Source organism: Molossus molossus, unplaced genomic scaffold (assembly GCF_014108415.1).
Source record: "Molossus molossus isolate mMolMol1 unplaced genomic scaffold, mMolMol1.p scaffold_m16_p_15, whole genome shotgun sequence".
Classification (NCBI taxonomy): Eukaryota; Metazoa; Chordata; class Mammalia; order Chiroptera; family Molossidae; genus Molossus; species Molossus molossus.
In genome coordinates, this window is record NW_023425350.1 from 43148011 (window position 1) to 43168400 (window position 20390).

At 43.2% G+C, this 20390-nt stretch overlaps 1 protein-coding gene across 5 annotated transcripts in view; it reads right to left on the reverse strand.

The window, feature by feature from the left end:
* Positions 1-6367: 6367 nt before the first annotated feature.
* Positions 6368-20390, reverse strand: part of BCL11A (BAF chromatin remodeling complex subunit BCL11A) — a 100683-nt gene continuing 86660 nt past the window's right edge. For 2 of the 5 annotated variants that reach the window (XM_036262796.1, XM_036262797.1), the window contains one exon: positions 12992-18275. In XM_036262796.1, coding sequence (XP_036118689.1) covers positions 16255-18275 — 2021 coding nt within the window. In that variant the 3' untranslated portion in view covers positions 12992-16254. Of the gene's footprint in view, positions 8514-12991; positions 18276-20390 lie in introns of those variants that run through there. The other 3 variants (XM_036262800.1, XM_036262798.1, XM_036262799.1) reach the window with 3 other exon arrangements.

The following is a 20390-nucleotide window of genomic DNA, read 5'->3' on the forward strand; positions in this document are numbered from 1 at the left end:
CATTGTCTGGGCCCCAGAGAAATTTATTTCTTTGCATTCTACAGTGTGTTTCTCTCCCTTCTGAATTAATCATATTGCATCCTCTCATTGTGAAGAAGTTGCTTTGATGCTTATCATCTTATCCCACCCCATTAGGCCCAACTAGAATCCCTTTGAGGACAGGGGTTGAGTCTCACACTTCTTCACAGTTGCTCACAGTGCCTAGAACCTTACCTTTTTGCACACTGGATGCAGGCAAGACAAACTTGGCTGATGCTGATGTTCTGAGAGAGATCACAGGACTGCACACAGGAAAAGTAAAGATTTCATTGTCATGTTCCATTTAGAATGAATTAGCAGCAGGTAAGCAATTACAGATCAGTTTGGAGGGTTGAAATACATGGACTTATCCTTTATATAGGTCACTTAACTTTGATCACAGGACAAGAACTGTTTCTATTACTACTCTTCTTCTAAATCATCTGCTGTTTTTTTGTTTGTTTGTTTGTTTTTATTGATTTGAGAGAGAGAGAGAGAGAGATTGAAACATTGATTTGTTTTCCACTTATTTATGTATTCACTAGTTGATGCTTGTATGTGCCCTGACCAGGGATTGAACCCGCAACCTTGGTGTTCTAACCAACTGTGCTACCTGGCCAGGGAAAGTCCTTTTTTAAAACAAATATAATAATAATAATAGTTTTTATTGATTTTAGAGAGAGAGAAAGAAACATCCACGTGAAAGAAAAACACGGATCGTGACCAGAAATTGAACGGGCGATCTTTCAGTGCATGGCACAATGCTCAACCAACTGAACCACACGGGCCAGCTCTGCTGTTCTGTTTTACAGGACAAACTGGGCCAAATGCATGAGGAAACATCAATGTATCCTCATCCCCAACATTTGAAAAACCATTTTTAAGTATGCGTTCTATTGATAAGATACAAAGATAGTGTTCCTATTCATTTGGGAGCTCCAAAGCCCCTTGCCTGGGACTGCTGTCTACATTGGCAAAGTGAATTATATATTAGCATTTTCAAAGGCCCACTGTTTTCACCACACCGGCTTAACTGAAACTAGTTATTTAGTGGGATTCTAATTAATTTAATTCTCCACTGGTGGCAATTTCTGACGGGCAATGACTGTGCCTTCTACCTCTTTACATTCCTTCCCCAGCACTTAGCTCAGTAGGTTGCATTTAGCATGGACCTAATAAATATTCGTTGATTGAATAGATGTAGGAACTTTACTGCAGATGGAGAAGATGCGCGCACGAACTCAGACATGCCTCACGAAATCAACCCCCAGCGCTGAGGATGGACAGAAGTGTGAGCAACCATGAGGAATACTGACAGCAGCCTCTCTCGACAGTGAAGACCAGAATCCTCAGAGCCAAGCCAGTCTGCGTATGCTTCCTCATCTGCTCAATGAGCACTGTTGGCATTGTTTTATATGCTCCCCTCACCCTGGCACTGATGACAAAATTCTTGAATGAGATCGACCCTGGAGGTCAATATGTGGAGGTTAAGAGGTAGGGTTCTGGAGTCATAACATAATATAGTACCAGTTGTATAACCTTGGACATGTCACTTAGTCTCTCTAAGCTTCAGTGGAATGGGAATAATCATAGTACCCACCCCACAATATGTTTACAAAGAAGAAAGAAGAACAAGCATGAAAAACTCTTATCACTGTGCCTAGAACATAGTAAATTCTCAATAAAAATTAGCTGATGTTATTATTTCTACTTTAAGGTATATTTTGTTCTTTACCAATCCCGAGGCAGTTGGCCAGCTAAGGATGGAAAGGGTTAGGTGTTCAGTGAGAGATCACGTTTCAGACAAGTCGTGGCCCTTGATCTCCAGGCAGCAGATGTGTGGGTGCTTTGCACTGCTGGGGGGATGCATGAGGCTCTGTGGGAAATGCTGTCTCCAGAGCTACCTTCCCGCAGGGTGAGGGGCAGAGAGGGACCTCCAACCTTAGGGTGCACCAAAGAGATAAAATGTACCCTGTGAACTACAGATGCAACCATTTCAAAAATGTGAGCATTTTAAAAACATAATGACAGCATTAGATTAAAAAAAAAAAAATTACTGCAACTGCCCTGGCCGGTTTGGTTCAGCAGTTAGAGCGTCAGCCTGCAGACCAATGAGTCTTGGGTTTGATTCCAATCAAGGGCATGTACCTCAGTTGCGGTTCGTCCCAGACCCTGGTTGCGGACGTGCGGGAGGCAACCAGTCGATGTGTCCCTCTCACAACGATGTTTCTCTCTCTCTCTCCCTCCCTCCCTCCCACTCTATCTGAAGATAAATGGGAAAAAAAAATGTCCTTGGGTAAGAATTAAAAAAAAAAAAATCACTGCAGCTTTTTTGATTCTATGACATAAACTTATAAAGAAAATGGGTTTACTAACCAAAAGCAAAAGGAAGCTCACCCTTAAGATGGACCACAACCTCACTTCCCCACAGCCATAAAGACTAGATGTCAAGCCTGGCTGGTGTGGCTCAGTGGTTGAACATCAATCCATGCACCAAGAGGTCATCTGCTCGATTCCTGGTCAGGGCACATGCCCAGGTTGTGGGCCCAATCCCCAGTGTGGGGCATGCAGGAGGCAGCCAATCCATGTTCTCTCTCATTGATGTTTATATCTCTCTCTCCCTCTCCCTTCCTCTCTCTCTAAAATCAATAAAGAAAAAAATCAAAATTAAAAAAAAAGAAGACTCGATGTCAATATCCCCAAGCCTACGTAGGGTCCAGGGCATTCGGGTAGCTCTTACTGTTTCGACAGTTGTGTACTGCTGGTTAGTTGGTAGGCAGGAAGCAGGGTGTAACCTTCCATTTTTGGAGAGAGTAATGGGCCTTGAATGGTGTCAAATACAGAGAGAGGGGACACTAGGTGGGTGAGCATGGCAAAGACAGAGCCACCATTACAACCCCATGCTGCTAGCTCAGACACCAGCCCCATTTACCAGTCTAGACCAAAACCCCAGGAGTCCACCCCCAGCACAGCCTGTCAAAGGGAAAAGGAAGTCTACTCTCAAAGAGGCTGAAAAATAAAAAGAACTCCACAAATAAGGCAAAGTGGCTACAGGCAAATCCATACAAAGGGGTCCTCTTTAAAGGCAAATCTCTGGCGTTCCTGCGTTCTGAGCTGCGGGTGAGCTTCTGAAGAGGAGTATTTGCATTTGTGTCTTTCCCCTTTGTGTGAAGCAAGCAACAGGTGAATGGGGCACTCTGAAAGAGGGCGTGAGCAACTCTGCCAACCTTGGAGCAGAAAGGCAGATAATTTCCACGTGCCTCTCCGCAGGCTTTCAAGGTGTCTGAGAAGAGAGGACACATCAGTTGGGGGGGGGGGGGGGCGTAGGAGAGGAGACAGCGACGACGGCGGCCGACCTGCCTGTTTGCATCTCTGTCTCAGGAAATTCAGGGAGCTAGCACCAGGGGGGGAAATCAGCAAATGACTTCCTCTCGGACCATCCTCGGCGGGAATGTTTGATTTTCTGGTGCTCTGTGCCGCTTCCTGAGTCCTGCTCCTATTTCAAGGATGACTTTGCCCGTGCAGGCTCTAAGCAGCTGCTACATCCAGCAACTGCAGCCTTGTCTGGCCCCAAGACATCAAAAGTCAACCCGTGTTCATTCAGAAAAGTCCACGTGAATCAAAGTGTGGCTGGCCAGAAAAGAAATGGCAGCAGAAGAGCTGAACACAGCAGATCTAAGAAGAGTGAGGCCAAATTTGTCCATCTCTAAACAGAGCTTCTGATCAAAAGGAAAAATGAGTAAGATTTCATCTTGCACAGGAAAAGACTGTGCAGTCTAAATAGAATATTAAGTGGAATAATCCTCACAACTGAGAGTTGTGCACCCTCTCAATCAGCCCTCCCCTTGGCTCACTGCTACCTCACCACCTTGGAACTCAAAATTAAACATCCCCAGTAACAAGATTCTGGCCATGCTACTGGCCATATGGATTCTCTAACAGGATGTGATGCAGCCTCGAAATTCAAATTAAGTGGGAGTTTCTCTTAAATCCTGTCTAGAGAATGGAGTAGATTGTGAGATCTATTTAAGTCATTTGAAATGAATTTGGTTGGATGAGTAGTTCTTTTCTTATGCCCTTTTAACTTTAAAAGCTGTCTCCCAGCAAGTCTTGATCCCTAAGTTTATTCCTGCCATCAGAGGGGTGAATTAAAAGGAGGGATTCTCCCTGGTAGAGACCTAAATGTTCTGTCAGCATGATGCTGCTTAGAAACCTTTGAAATAGGGGACATGCTTACATGCTCCCCACTAGGACTGGCACCCAAACTAGCTTTCGATGTCATTCTTAAACCCTTCTGTAACGCACACCTTTCTGCCATTCCTGCTTCTCACGTCCTGGGGCACACGGGAGAGATTTGCAGCTTCCATTCCTTCGCACAGGAGCTGGAGCTTGGGTTCCAGTTCCGGCTCAGCCACAGCTGTGTGGTTTCAGGCTTGGGTTCCACTTTATTTTTCAAGCGGTATGATCTGAGGTCCTTCCCTTCATTGCCCTGATCTGTAAAATAATTGATTGCTATGGCTCCCTTCAGCTTCAGTCTGTTCTTGTCCCACCTAATTTTTAGAACCACTAAGAAAATTGATTTTATCATGTCTATCAAAGTGCTCTATAAATCTTAAGTATTTCCTGGGAGCATTCTTTTTTAATCCTCAACCGAGGATATTTTGATATTTTTCCATTTATCTTCAGATAGAGTGGGAGGGAAGAGAGAGAGAGAGAGAGAGAGAGAGAAACATCGATGTGAGAGGGACACATCAATTAGTTGCCTTGCGTACAACCCCTACCAGGGCCGGGGTCCAAACAGCAACCAAGGTACGTGCCCTTGACTGCAATCAAACCTGCGACTCTTTGGTCCACAGGCCAATGCTCTAACCACTTAGCAAACCAGCCAGGGCTCGGAGCATTTTTAAAAAAATAAAGAAAGGGAAAAGGTAATGTGATTTATCAAAAAGTATCCTAATTTACACTGAAATGGGAAGGAAAACAATTATTGTTTCTGGATTTTGCTGGAAGTAAGAAGTTCTTGGGCTTAATGTAACCCTCGGGACTTACAAACTGAAGAGCCCTGTCTTCCTGGGGAGTCGCTGGTGAAGAAGTCAGACAGGAGGGATCCTTGTAGAAAGTGTACTTGCAACGTTCGTTGTTTCTAAACTTCCCATTGAATTTTATATGGACTTCACAGCCCATATACAAATTCCTCAGATCTGTTCCCTCACATTATACCCCAAAAGGGGCCAAAGCTACGAGGCATGTAAGGAGAGAAATGACAGCCCAATTATAATCCTCTCCACCACTACTTTCTGAGGACATTGATTTGTAAAATAAGAATTCTTGATAGTAGTAAATATTAACACTGAGAAAAAATATGTTAATGTTAATAATTGTCTTCTTTAACATGAACCTGACTCTCTAGCCCTCAAAACAAGAAAACCGTATCAGTACACATAAAACCTGAAAGTTATCCCTCACCCCTCGAAAGGCTTGGCTCTAGTACAATTTCTCTTGAAAAGGCCAAGCAAAAGTGCCCAGGAAACATTCTGCCAAGATTTGAGTCACTCGATTTGGCCTCGGAGAATCCAAGTTTGCTCTCCTTGCCTGAGATTTTTCTTTAAATGACCACCAGTGTTTGGTGCAATCATTTATATTCGAAAGGCTGGGTGCTGAGTGCTGCAGAAGCTACTGAGTCTCTGTCTTCATGAACCTTTGTGTTCGTGTGACAATCTGGACTGACCACAGAATCAATGTTCATAGACCAGGCTTGGTAGGTTACAAGCAATATCCCGTATTTGGTCCCCACACTCTCGAGCACCTGGGACTGTGTCCTCTAATCCGTGCTCAGTGCACGCTGGGCAAACAATTAATCTCTCTGCAATGTGAAGGTCCAGTCTCAGAGGAGGGCTCGGGGAGGACCCCTGCCAGATTTGTCAGTCCCTTCTGCTGCTCCCACCATTCACGGATGACCATGACCTTGACAGTTCACACAGGGAGCTGTCTTCAGTGGTCATCAATCCTGTGTCGGTTTTCAAAAGTCCCAGCCCTAGCACAATACCATTTCACAAGAATTTCATAAATGAATCTTTATTGTCTTTCAACTATAAAAGTATAGGGGAAGAGATGGTCCTTTTAAAAAAGGGGGGGGATCTTTTTTCCCCAAAGGGGGGAGAAAAAAAAAGATACCCTTTAATCACTCCCTCCCCTCCCGTTCCCACCACACTAAAATCCCACTTCTAGGGATACCCATTTATTTACAAACTGTCTCTGAGAAGAAATAGGAAATGAAAGTGTAGTGAACACCGAGTGTAGTTACCAAGCTGAAGTTGTCCAGAAACACCTGTGTTTGTTGTTTCAATCAGGTCTCCCTTTTCAAGTGCTGATAACTCTAGTTATCAGCAAGGAGCTTAGCATTTTCAGGGAGGATGTTGTCACAGAATCCCTAATGGTCTTAGGTTTCAACAACCCAGGCAGAGGAGGGGGCAAGGAGAGTGTTTCTGCACGAAATAATTCGTCTGGAAGTACCTCTCACCTAGGTTCGAGAAAGTCTCCGAAACTCATCAAGGCCACCTAGCCAATCGGGGTATTTATTTGTCATAGAAAAGTCACTGGGGAAAGATGGCAAGGAGGGACCCTTGCTCCAAGCTCCCTCCTGCAGTGCACACAGCTGTTGGCAGGAAGTGACAACTGACATGCCCTTACCAAAGGATGTCCTTGGTGTGTGTGTGTGCGCATGAGCCATACACGTGTGTGCTCACGAACACATGGCTTGTGTGCTAACAGCGCAGGGAGATGTTCCCTTGATCAGTTACAGAGTGCAGTGGAATGAGCTCTGGACTAGACACCAGAACCCCTGGTTCCTCGGTTCTCCCTCAGCTTACTGACCTGGCCCCGGCCAGCCCCTCACCTTGGCGAGCCTCTCTCGTCACCCTAAAGTGGAAGTTGTGAGATCTGTCCCAGTGAGGATCAGATGAAAGAATGCACATGAAAGCACTGCATAAAGTATAAGGCAGCATACTACTGAAAGGAGTCATTATTTATGATGAGTAAATAAGCAGGAAAGGATCCAGGTGCCAATTATTTTATCTCCTCGCAAGGCTAGGTAATCTAGCCAGAGGGTGAATGGGTACGACTTCCCCCCTCATGTGCACAGCCAATATGTAAATGTACAATGCACAGGCTTATTATTTATAAACCTATTTTGATATGCTGTATTGTTTCTAGTCTCTTCTGGATCTCCAGGCAACAGAAAACACAAAACTGAGAAAAGTTCTTTGCAAATGAACTGGGCCAGAAGGAATTTTTATCACCTGTCTGTAAACATAACTTATTTGTGTCACTGATTTCTAAGTAATGGCGTATTACTCTGATTACAATAGTGTGTTCCTACCTGAACCTCTTTCCTCCCATAATTTTCCCCCTTATAAAATCTGCTCCAAAGTTCTTAATGTAAGTAATAAAGAAGTTTTATGTTTGTTTGCATTAAGATATATTTGTCAAAGTTTTAGGAACCTAAAATTAGAATATTTAATAAGCAACTACTGACATTTATCATCTTCCTTGGGATTTACCACTAATCCAGTTACGTTATCCTTCTTGAGCTAAATTAAAAGACAAATTCAAATCCTGTATGGTAGCCACCAAAAGCATATATTTGAAAAACAGAATTCAGCGTGCCATATTATGTATTATTTAATGGAATGCAAATTATAAGTCAGACAGTTAGGAAAACCACACTTCAGCATTAATAAACAGCAATACTACTACTACATTAATTATGATATTGCTATGATTTACTCCCAAGTTTGCATTTCGATTCTCCTTGAAAATTTATGCCATCTGATACACAGTCACCTACTTCCCCTCCTACCCATTCCTCAGATCTGTCCTTCCTACCCACCCAGTGGCTGTCTGCAGGAAACGGGTACAGAAATACAAAGCTATAAGCAGCTGCACTGTCTCAGCAGCATTAATAATTAAAGAACAAGCAAACACCACCTAAAGCTCCAACATTTATTGTGTCAATGTTAAGCACACTTTTTAAAAGACAACATAGAATGTATAGAAACAAGGGGTTGGGGGCTCATGCTCATCTCCACGATATGGGTAAATAGGTTGGCTGGTTTCAAAAGGGCTAGCACGCCACTCGGGACAGCGGCGGTCCACGGGCCCTCTCTATGGGACTGATTCACTATTCCAAGGTGGGTCTGTTTTTTTGTTTTTACTTTTTATTAAAAAATATAAATAAAATGGCACTGCAGGTCCAGGCAGGAAGGGCTCTGCAGGACTCTGTCTTCGCACACACGGCTTCTTGGAGGCTACTGTCAGAAAACACCACAAACTAGCAGGATGACAGACCACGCAGATGTCGCCGGGCGGCACGCTCCACCCCGCCCCTGGGGGCTTCAAATTTTCTCAGAACTTAAGGGCTCTCGAGCTTCCATCCGAAAACTGCCACACATCTTGAGCTCTCTGGGTACTACGCCGAATGGGGGTGTGTGAAGAACCTAGAAAGAGGATGGAGACAGAGGAGAGGGGGGGAAAAAAAAGTACAGGTGTGACTTGGCCCAGCGATTTTCTGTTCTCTAACTAGCTTTTCGCAATCAGAACTTAAAACAACCACAGGTGGAGCCACTGGCATCTTAGACACGATTTCAAACTCCATCCCCCCCAACCCCCCCCCATATCTCTGACCTCCGAGTGCCTCTCCCATGAGCTTCCTCCCTGCCTTCCCCCAAAGGACCCGGACCCTCTACCGATCGTATGATAGCCCTAATAAACTTGGGACACACCTGGAAGGAAACACTTTCCCTTACGACTGAGAAAACTTGAGTAGGAAACAGTCCTTTGGTTGAGGAGAACAGGGGAGGAAGGAGGGAAGGGGGACATTTCCTTAAAATAATAACAAAATTATAAAGAAACAAAAAAATCAAAATTGATGTAAAAGCAGCACAACAAAAACATGGAATGTCATCAAGTTCAACGTCAAAGCAGCCAACAATTTACAAGAGGCGAACAAATCTCTGAAGAAGAAAACCAGAGCCCAACATAGTTGCTCCCAAATTGCACCAAAAACTGCCTGTAGTTTCTTTCAAACATGCAGTTTTCTTTTCTTTCTTTCTTTTGTCTTTTTTTTCTTTCTTTCTTTCTTTCTTTTTTTTTTTTTTTTCTCTTTTGTAAGGGGGGAAAGGCAATGGTGAAGGGAAGAAGGGAGTGGATATTTTCCTCCGGGCTTCCTCCCTTGCTGTGTACATTGACTTGAAGCAGCAGAACTGGGAGTCCGGATGTGCCGAGGAAGAGGGCTACCACTGTGGCATTCCAGGCCTCGTTGCCATGGCGACCTGAAGCAGGGGCCTGGGGCCTCCTCTCCCCTGACTTGGCTCCGCAGGAGGCCCAGGGTCTGGAGCTCAGCTGCTCTCAGGAATCCCGCCCTGAGCAGTGGAGACCTGGGCTGAGGGGCCTGCTGTGTCCAGGTGGGGGCTCTGGGAATCCCGTTCCCAGTCCAGCCCTAGGTCATTGTCGTTGAGGCCCCTTTAGCTGATACCCCCATCAAACCCCTTTGTCAGTCAGACCTGCCACCGACATTTATAAATCCTAACAGACAAAGTATAGCATGGGCATGCACCAGGTTCACTGTTCTTTAAAAGCACAGCCCCCTGTGGGTTTGGGGGTGCCAATGGAGAGGGGAGACTTGGGAGACATCACTTAGATTGCCTTTTCTGCTGTCTCGTAAAGACCTGACATATGCTCCCTTAGTTTAAGTCGTCTTTGCCACTTTACAGAAAGAAAAACCAGTATTTGGATCAACCACTGAGTTGTGTTCAGCCAAGTGTAAGTTTGGAGTACAATGACCCAGGTGAACCATATTGGTCTCCGTTCCCATGTGAAAGGAAGAAGTAATCTCATCCTATGACCACAGATGACACCAGGAAATCGAGAGAGAGAGAGAAACGGGCCCATCCCCCTAAAGGCTGATTCACTGGCCAAGTGTTTGACTAAATGAAACAGCGGGCTGGTGGGATAACGAGATGACAGCAAGCAGAAGTGCACACCCACAGCCACGTCTCGACTGTGGCTGCGGCAGCCCTGGAACACATGTACGCCATCCCAACTCTGCCTGTGTGTTCTGATGTCCATTGCTCTACGCCAGTTCCTTTATTCTAACGGGGAGGGCTGCAGGGCCTTGGGAGACACTTAGGACATTTTGCTAAGTGGCTCGTGCTTTTTAAAAGTTAACAGTCTTTTTAAAAAAAAACAAAACATTTTTCCAGACAGGTTTAAAGAACACTGCTAATCCCTTCCTCAGACTGGCAAAATGACTACAATTTTTCTTTTTTAAATTGGAAGTTGTCCGAAAAAAAGAAAATGGGATGGGTACATTCTTGAACACACCAGCCCCGGGGACAATGGAGTAACAGAATGATCATGAAAAAAACACAGTTACAACAGAGTCATAAGAAATCATGTTTGTGTTGGGGGGGGGGGGTGAAAACAAAACACTGTATTTCCTCCCTCACTGTCTGTGAGTCAAGTGTTTGAAACTGGACGGGATGGTGCCTGAGGCTTCTCAATTCCTTTTCAGGAAGGCTTGAAATATCCCAGCACCTTTCCACAATAAAACTGTGAATAAACCACTTCATTTCTTTATTTCTCCAAATGAAATGATATCTAACCCTCACCGCTACTTCCTTTCAAATTCTCACTTCAAGCATTATGAATATATACAGTATGTACTTATGGCATATACAAAAATGGTATTTAAATAAACAGTTCTGTCACGGAATGCCCTGGGAAAAGCTCAGCTACGTCCCCCGTCCTGCCATTCCTGGTACAAATGAAGAACCGAGTGTCCGCCTCACTTCTTAGCCACCGGTAAAATATGTCCGTCAGTCCTGTAGGTCCTAAACACAGAGGACAGTAAATGGTCTCCGGACGGAGGAAGTCCTTGTCCTGGGAGAGTTTCTGGGTTAAAGTCTGTGAGGAGTAGCATTTCTTGTATTCTTGTTTATTAAGTTGTTCTCAAAATGAAGATAAAAAGGAACATCTTTATAAGCGGCAGTTCGGGGATGTAGAGAACATTGACCAGCACATGGGAATGTCATAGAACTGTATGAGAATTTTAAAAATGTTAATGTGCTTAGTATTCCCTCATTTTAAAAAGGGTATCATGAATTCATCCTACTGTTGAAAACGTTTGTTATTTTACATTAATATTTTTAATTCTAGGGTTCTGGATACCAGATGTCATTAGTAAGTTATATTCTTGTTGTCTAGGTTTTCATGGTTCCATTGTTCACTCAGCTTCGGAACTAATGTTTTAGAAGAGAGGCCTTGGTAAGTCAGGAGACCGAGTACCCTGAAGAACCTGTCTCCCAGTACATTTACTTAACTTTGGGATCATGTAAATCAAACACAATCTGTGATTTATCATCAGATGTTTGCATCCCTCCCTATCTGCCATTTGATTTAAGAAAGTTGAACATACAAGTATACAGTATCCACCATTAATTCTGTCAGGATGCAAAACCTAATTACACTAAAAGCCTCATATACTAAGAAATTAATATAAATACTGTATATAAAACGTGCACAGCTGCACTCATCGCTCCTAATAAAAGAGTAATAGGGACACACAACGGTTTTAAGGACATTTAATACAGTGGAGCAGAAGTCACCACGTCTAACGTCTAATGCTGGCCTGGCCCTGGGGTATATTTCTGCCTTGCAGCATTCAGCAGTAACCTAATCTAAAACACATATATCTACCCTCAGTTCACTGCCAATTATCAGGTTCTCTGTCGCCAGCCCCGCCCAGCCCAGCCCAGCCCCGCCCAAATCCCCTCTTACCAGATACCCCTCTGCCTCCACTCTCTGCTTCCCACCCACATGAGCTTAAAAAAAACAAACAAAAAAAAACCTACTACTTTCTCTTTATTTTAGAAAGATAAAGCCGTCCTTGCCTCAGATAAAAGGCTTTACCTGAAAAGGCCACCTCACAGGCGCCAGGGCATAAGAACTGAGCAACAACAAAGATGCCACCACAGGAAGACAACAGAGGGCTTTTGTTTGGGTTTTTACAAGAATAAAAACAATGTTGAGTCCATTCTTCTACACTGGGAACGGGGGACAGTATCACAGAGGTGTGTGTTGTAATAAAGCAAATAAGACTGCAACAGGCAGTTTGTGGGGCTGACAACACAGATTTCTAAGGCAGGGGAGGTGAAAATAGACCTAACTTACTTTTCAAAGATGGTGTTCCAGTTCATCAATCTGTTGATTGGCCAAAGACCCTATAAAAACACCTACAAGATCTGTCCCGTCTAAGGTCCCTAGCATCTCAGAATCACAAGGCAAACCAACACACATCTCAGGAACTCAGTGGCTCGATTCCACAGATTTGGCCACATCTGGCTCAACTCCTGGTTACTGTACTACTCTCTCTCTTACCTGATGCCTTCATTTCTAGATTTTTAGAGTTGGGAGGTGTGTTTATTTTTGACATGAGGAAAGACTTTATGTGAGAACAAAAAGCTGATTTCTTTTTTTTAAAAAAAAAAGAAACTTGTTTACACTATGTTTTAAGGTAGGACGGGAATGGAAGAATAGAAAAGAACTTTTAGACAAGAACGGCAAAAAATCCAAAGGAAATCAAAGCTCAAGATGCTATTACCACTAAGTTTTTTATTTGTATCTGAATGGATTACTGCTAAGAGATAGAGGGAAAGTTTTTAACATCACTGCAAACACCTTCCATTTCTTGAAAATTTTCCTAGAATTATAAAGTCTAAAAACTTTTCCCATGGTTTGAGATATGTCTATTTTAATATAGTAAGTACTTTACGTTCCTTTAGGGTATAATACATGCATCAAAATGCCCATTGAAATAACCCTGAAAAAGACTGACTGGCCTTCTCTTAAAACCTGTTGTTTTTCTTGAAAGTAATTTACAGAGTGTGTCAAATGAGGACACAAGAAGCTTACATTGTGTACTTTAATTTTTTTTATTTTTTTCAATAAAGGGACAAAATGGGTGTATGAACAGGTTAATGCAGACAACTGCCAAAAAAAACACAGACAGTGGTTTTTCCAATAGAACTTAACAAAGACCAGAAACAAATACAATAAAAAGCCAGGTTGTAATGACCTTTGGTCATCCAAATAAAAAAAAAATAAAAACAAAGAAAAATAAAAGATCAAATTAAGTGCCTCTGTTTTGAACAGGGCACATAAGCAATAATAAATAGTGACTCCCATAGTAAAAGATAAAATTTCAAGTTACGACAAACAGCTTTCATTACAGGAATAGAAAAGGCCAATAACAAAATATTCTGCATTGCCATTTACAAAAAAGTATTGACTAAAGCGGGCTTTCTCTTTAATATGCTTTGCATATGAAATTCTTTCCAATCTAAATATAAAGCACCATTTAGTTTTTGGCAATGAAAAAAACTGCAAAACATTGTGTGGTTTTTTTTTTTTCCTTTTTTTTTTTTTTCTTTCTTTCTTTTACTGCATATGAAGGTAAGATGCTGGAATGTAAGGGTGATAGAAGGGACAAAAAGCACACTACATAACAAACCAACGTTATTAGCTTGCAGTACTGCATACAGTATGGCAGCAGGAAAAAGGAACAAAAAAGGATATGTACAACCCCTATGACAGCCATCCGTGTGACATTCTAGCAGGCTCCCCCAAACTGCCATTATATGGCTTCTCATTTGTACAATGTCACACTTTTCTCTCTCTCTCTCTCTTTTTTTGTTTTTTTTGTTTTTGTTTTTTTTTTTGAAGCATACAAATAATTTGCACTATATTATCCTGCCAAATTAAAAAAATATACTGTGGCAGCCTGTCTTTTTTTTTTTTTCCACTACCAAAAAAGGTACACATTGATACCTTTTAAGAGAACAAGCAACAGTTAAAAATACAAGCTTCAATATAAATACTATAGTGCCTAACACTAGATGAACATTTAATTCAAATACCATTCTAGAAATACAGAAAAAAGACCATAAATGTGTTTTAGCATAGGAATCAACATGAGTGTGCATTTTCCTATATTTAAGTACTATATAATCTTAAACCTTTCCCCAATGTATGTTTTTTTTTTTTTACAACCTGAAGAGCGGTGTGTATCCAAGGCATAGAATTTCCACTACCATTTTTAAATGGATAACAAGTCTTGTAACACCACCAAGACAATAGAACCCTAAAATGCAGTCCCCCCTAAACATAATGAAGTGTTTTTTTAAAAAAATTTTTTCTTAACATTTATATTTAAAAAAGTTTTGTACAAAAAAATCCTTGCACTGTAGAAGCAAAAGCCATCATTCATTTCTATGTTAAGTGTATTCTGTTCTCCATTCACAGCGCTTGCAATGTTGAGTCCAAGTAAGTAAGCTCATTAGTCAAGTAAATGGCTGGCAAAGTTTCTTTTTAAAGTTTTTTTTTAAAAATGCTCATCAATGAGATTGTGTTCAATTTTTTTCAGCATTCTTGCAACTTTTCCCTTAAGTATAGACCTGTAAACTGGGAAAATTGTACAGTGCACTTAATTGTCCTATCTGAGCAGGTTTATTTTATACTCAACCTCTGTATCTCTGATTAGAGAAAAGATACAGATATTACAGGCAGAGTCAAGTGCTATTTGAACACCAACTGGGGCAGATGCTAGCTTAATAAAAAAAAGAAAAAATTAACAAAATAAAATAAAAACAATGAACCCTCTTCCATGTTAACACAAATAGCACACAGTGTATGGAAAAGAAATGAAGTACAACTTTTAGGGAGCACAGACATATATACTGCTACTCTTAAAATTCTTTCTCTTCTTTTTTAAGAATGTCACATTTCAACACAAGTCTTAAGAATTCATAGTTAATCATCATTGTATCAATATTAGCTTATACACCTGTTCTAGTTTAAAAGAGCAAATAGTACCACGTTGTGCTAATAAATCACTTTTATTTTTCCTGTTACCTTCTGTCAAACCTTATTGTCAGCCTCTTCTTTTTAATATGGTATATGAGGTCTTAAAGTTTATCGTCTGATTGTCCCTTTGACAACCAAGTGGATCTGGATCTATTTGTTTTGGTGCCAAAAATTTTTTAAAAGGTATTATTTAAAACAAGTATCTTCATGAAATGAATTCCTTACTTGTATATTTAATCATGTTCCAGGGCTTTTGCACGTTGCACATTCAATGTAATCATCATTTAAAAAAAAAAAAAAAAAAAAAAACTTTGGGCAAAATAGCCCATTTCTTTTAAGCTCTCACCAGGAGCAAAATAGCTTTTATACTGGTATAATCAGTTTTGCTTACAAGATTAAACTAAAGGGAAAATGATGATTAACTAGGACATAATGGGTCATATTTTTAGGTAGCCATTGTTGTGAGAAATACAAGATAGAATTATATGTTAGGTCCTAAGGTTTATTACCTTACCCAATGCTGAATTAAGCTACAAGTTTATTACAAGTAGAAAGAACCATCAACGTGGTTTTAATAGATCCAAGGCACTCATATTTTAAAACCAAATGATAGAATAAACTTGTTTTGTTTTTTTCTGTTAATTTGTCAATTCAAGGCCTTTTTTCCCTCTCCAATTAATACATTTAACCCTTTAGAGACAGACACTTAGCTCATAGAGATTTTCTTTCAGCATTACATATTCTGTCTATAGAGGGTTAATCCAAAGACTGTTTTTCCTCCTCACGTTATAAAACAAAACTGTACATGATATGTATTACAGAATGTATGCAGCATGGTCTTTTTTTCTCTCTCTCTCTTTTTCTCTCAAAACGGAACTGGAAACAGCAACATTTTTGCTCGACAACAAATCGGGGACAATTTAAAATAGCCATAACATACCATACATGCTGTCTAAGTTTAAAAAAAAAAAACATACACAACATGTAAATTATTGCACAAGAGAAAGGCTCAAAGTTGCGTAAAATGCAATAGTATTGCCCCATACAGATCATGCATTCAAACGGTGAGAACATAAAGGAAAAAAAGAAAAAGAAAAAAGAAAAAGAAAAAAAAACAAAACAGGTGTGCTGGTGACAAGCACTCTCATATTCTTAGCTTCTGTTACTTTTGTTTGTTTGTTTGTTTGTTTGTTTGTTTGTTTAAATCACATGGGACTAGAAAAAAATCCTACCGGGAGTGGGGCTGGAGGGCGATGGGGAAGGGGGGTGGTGAAAAAGGAGGTGTCAGGTGGGAGTGAGGGGGGTATTAATATACCTCTATTCAGTTTTTATATCATTATTCAACACTCGATCACTGTGCCATTTTTTCATGTGTTTCTCCAGGGTACTGTACACGCTAAAAGGCATCTTACAAATTTCACATTTGTAAACGTCCTTCCCCACCTGGCCATGCGTTTTCATGTGCCTGGTGAGCTTGCTACTCTGGGCACAGGCATAGTTGCACAGCTCGCATTTATAAGGCCTTTCGCCCGTGTGGCTTCTCCTGTGGACAGTGAGATTGCTACAGTTCTTGAAGACTTTCCCACAGTACTCACAAGTGTCGCTGCGTCTGCCCTCTTTTGAGCTGGGCCTGCCCGGGCCCGGACCACTAATATGGGGCGTGCTCCCTCCACTTCCCGTGCCGCTGCGCCCCGAGATCCCTCCATCCAGCTCCCCGGGCGGCGTGGAGAAGCGTAAGCTCCCATTCTCCGAGGAGTGCTCAGACGAGGAGGCGAAAGGCGATTGTCTGGAGTCTCCGAAGCTAAGGAAGGGATCTTTGAGCTGCCTGGAGGCCGCGTAGCCGGCGAGCCACTGTGAGTACACGTTCTCAGTGTTGGGCATCGCGGCAGGGGGCAGGTCAAACTCCTTCTCCAGCTTGATGCGCTTGGAGAAGGGGCTCAGCGAGCTGGGGCTGCCCAGAAGCAGCTTTTTGGACAGGCCCCCGGAGGCCGACTCGCCCGGGGAGCAGCCGCGGCCGTTAACAGTGCCATCGTCTATGCGGTCCGACTCGCCGGCCACCGAGTCTTCGTCACAAGTGTCCCTGTGGCCCTCAGCCTCGGCCAGGTGGCCGCGCTTATGCTTCTCGCCCAGGACCTGGTGGAAGGCCTCGCTGAAGTGCTGCATGGAGCTGAGCACCATGCCCTGCATGACGTCGGGCAGGGCCCGGCCCTCATCGCCCACGCCCACCACGGCACCCCGCGAGCTGTTCTCGTGGTGGCGCGCCGCCTCCAGGCTCAGCCCGAAGCCGTAGTCCACCCTCTCGCTCTCTGTCAGCTCCTCCTCCTCCTCTTCCTCCTCTTCCTCTTCTTCCTCGTCGTCCTCTTCTTCCTCCTCGTCCCCATTCTCTGGGATCAGGTTGGGGTCATTCTCGCTCTTGAACTTGGCCACCACGGACTTGAGTGCGCTGCTGGCACTGCCCACCAGGTCGCTGGTGCCGGGTTCCGGGGAGCTGGCGGTGGAGAGGCCGTCGTCGGACTTGACCGTCATGGGGGACGACTTGTGCATGTGTGTCTTCATGTGGCGCTTCAGCTTGCTGGCTTGCGTGCACGCGTGGTCGCACAGGTTGCACTTGTAGGGCTTCTCGCCCGTGTGGCTGCGCCGGTGCACCACCAGGTTGCTCTGAAATTTGAACGTCTTGCCGCAGAACTCACAAGACTTGGACTTGACCGGGGGCTGGGAGGGAGGAGGGGCGGATTGCAGAGGAGGGAGGGGGGGCGTCGCCAGGAAGGGCGGCTTGCTACCTGGCTGGAATGGTTGCAGTAACCTTTGCATAGGGCTGGGCCGGCCTGGGGACAGCGGTGGACTAGACGTGTTCCCTGCCAGCTCTCTAAGTCTCCTAGAGAAATCCATGGCGGGAGGCTCCATAGCCATTGGGTTCAACCGCAGCACCCTGTCAAAGGCACTCGGGTGATGGGTGGCCAGGGCCATCTCTTCCGCCCCCAGGCGCTCTATGCGGTGGGGGTCCAAGTGATGTCTCGGTGGTGGACTAAACAGGGGGGGAGTGGGTGGAAAGCGCCCTTCTGCCAGGCCGGAAGCCTCTCTGGATACTGATCCTGGTATTCTTAGCAGGTTAAAGGGGTTATTGTCTGCAATATGGATCCCATGGAGAGGTGGCTGGGAAGGACATTCTGCACCTAGTCCTGAAGGGATACCAACCCGCGGGGTCAGGGGACTTCCGTGTTCGCTTTCTAAGTAGATTCTTAATCCATGAGTGTTCTGTGCGTGTTGCAAGAGAAACCATGCACTGGTGAATGGCTGTTTGCAAGTTGTACATGTGTAGCTGCTGGGCTCATCTTTACCTGCAAAATAATACAACACCAACATCAATGTTTAATCACCAGAGGAGGGCATCAGCAATTGCTTATTTATGTTCTGCCTCCAGCCTTCCCTGCCCCCAGCCCCCAACCACAAGGCCTGAGTCCTCCCTAACCTATTCCTGTGCCTACACAGTACTTGGCCCATCCAGTGGTTGGTGCCCAATAAATTTTTATCGAATTAGTCTTCCTGCCATTTAACTCAGTTCTAAAATTTTTAAATCCAGTCTCCAAAACAGAAAAATCTAGACCAATTCAAGCTTCCAGATGATGCCTACAGTCTAGGGAACCTCAGCAAACATTTTCTGGACTTCCCAGTCTGTCACCGGCTGTGGTTTAGGGAAACCATTTCATCTCTGCCTCCGTTTTCTCGTTTGCTAAGTGAGAGACTTTGACAAGGTGACCTAAGGGAAACTTTCCTGCTTCCTAAATCCCATTGTTCTAGTCCCCCCTGGGTGGCAAGTGAACTTTCTAAATAGGCAATCATTTCATAGAGATATCAAAAAAGAGAAGGTCAACTCATTACAATTCTCCATGGCCCTAGAGATGCTTTTCATCTTAGCCTGGAATACACTAATTGTTGATATTGTCAAAAATGAGAAGGTACTCAAAAAAACAATTCCATGGGAGAGAAACTAGCAACGTTCTCACATCCCAGCCTGTGTGAGGGTCAGTGAGTCTCAATTCTGGTTCCACAATGCCCCACAAGGACTCTCATTTTTACCTCAAGGGATTTTGTAAAAATCTCAAAAGGGAAATTTAATTCGGATTTAACCAACAGGCCATGTCAAATCTTTAGGAGTTGTCCCCCAGTCAAACAACTGCAAGCCGACAGTTAGGAGAGGCTAGTGCCAACTTCAGCAGACACAGCATCCTACTTTAAGAACAGTTAAAGCAGCCAGCACCATGACCGGCAGCAGGCTGAGAAATGCTACACTATCCTCCTCCTCATTATTTTGAGAGGCTAACAACGTGAACCAAATTATACAACATCCTGCGCCCTCGGCTGAGCCTCAGCTCCAGTTGAGAAAGAAACAGAAAGATATAGTTCAGCTAGTCAACTCTTTGGCTAGTAGCCAAGCCGTCTGGAGAGGGGCCCTGCTTAAGTCACATTATTTCTTTCCCGTTGAAAAGAACCCGAGAGTGGTAAATGCCACTTTGGCAAAGAGGGGCAAGCTTGACTTCACAATCATTCATTTTTGGAGATAGCTAAATTACAAAAAAACATATATACGCCAAGGGAGCAACTAACAGTTTACCAGTCAACTGCAGAATTAAGAAGGGTGCAAATGCTGGCAACCAAAGGAAAAGAGGAAAGAAACAGATACTTCCCAGGGATTCCAAAAAAGGGTATAAAACACAAATGAGAAATAACAAACTTTAGCCCTGCTCTTCAAAGAGGGGCCAGAGGAGTTCCTGAAAGAAAGCCTTGGCTCGTCACTGTTTTAAAGGGAAAAATACTCACACGTGATCTAGAGTGAGAATGAGGAATGAATCAATTATGATTCCTCCACTGAGCAAGTCAGAAAGAAAAGCTGGCAGGATCTTCTCAGGAGCCCCCAACACTCATATTCCAAACAAGCGGTCTCCCCAAACAGCCCAGCCTCACTTAAGCACTTGTCTGAATAATGGACTCCCTGCCCTGACCCTGTCATTTACTTTACAATGCATTTATAATCTCACTCAATATATCCCACTCCTGGGTAAATCTCTTTAACAAGATTAGATGATAGGATACCAAAATTAGGTTTTAAACATGTGCCTAATGTGGAGGGGGGAAACAAGGCAGAAAGATTTTGAAAGAAAACGCTGACATTAGTATCACATTATCTGCCTATTTTTGTTTGCTTCTTCTCTTCAAAGGAAAAGAAAAAGCATCATTGAAAGTATTCTTTCTTTTTTTTTTTTTTAACTTGGGTCCTAAATAAGTAGGAAAAAACTATCTGGTTCCAACTACAGTGACCCTCTGTGGCTTTCTCCTTTGCCTCTCTAGGACTCTGTGTTATTATCATACACTTAGTCTGACAATCTGAACTGGGTAAGTAAAATAGAGGATTTGTCAGCTAAAGCAAGTCCTTAACACTTTCATCACTCCAAATG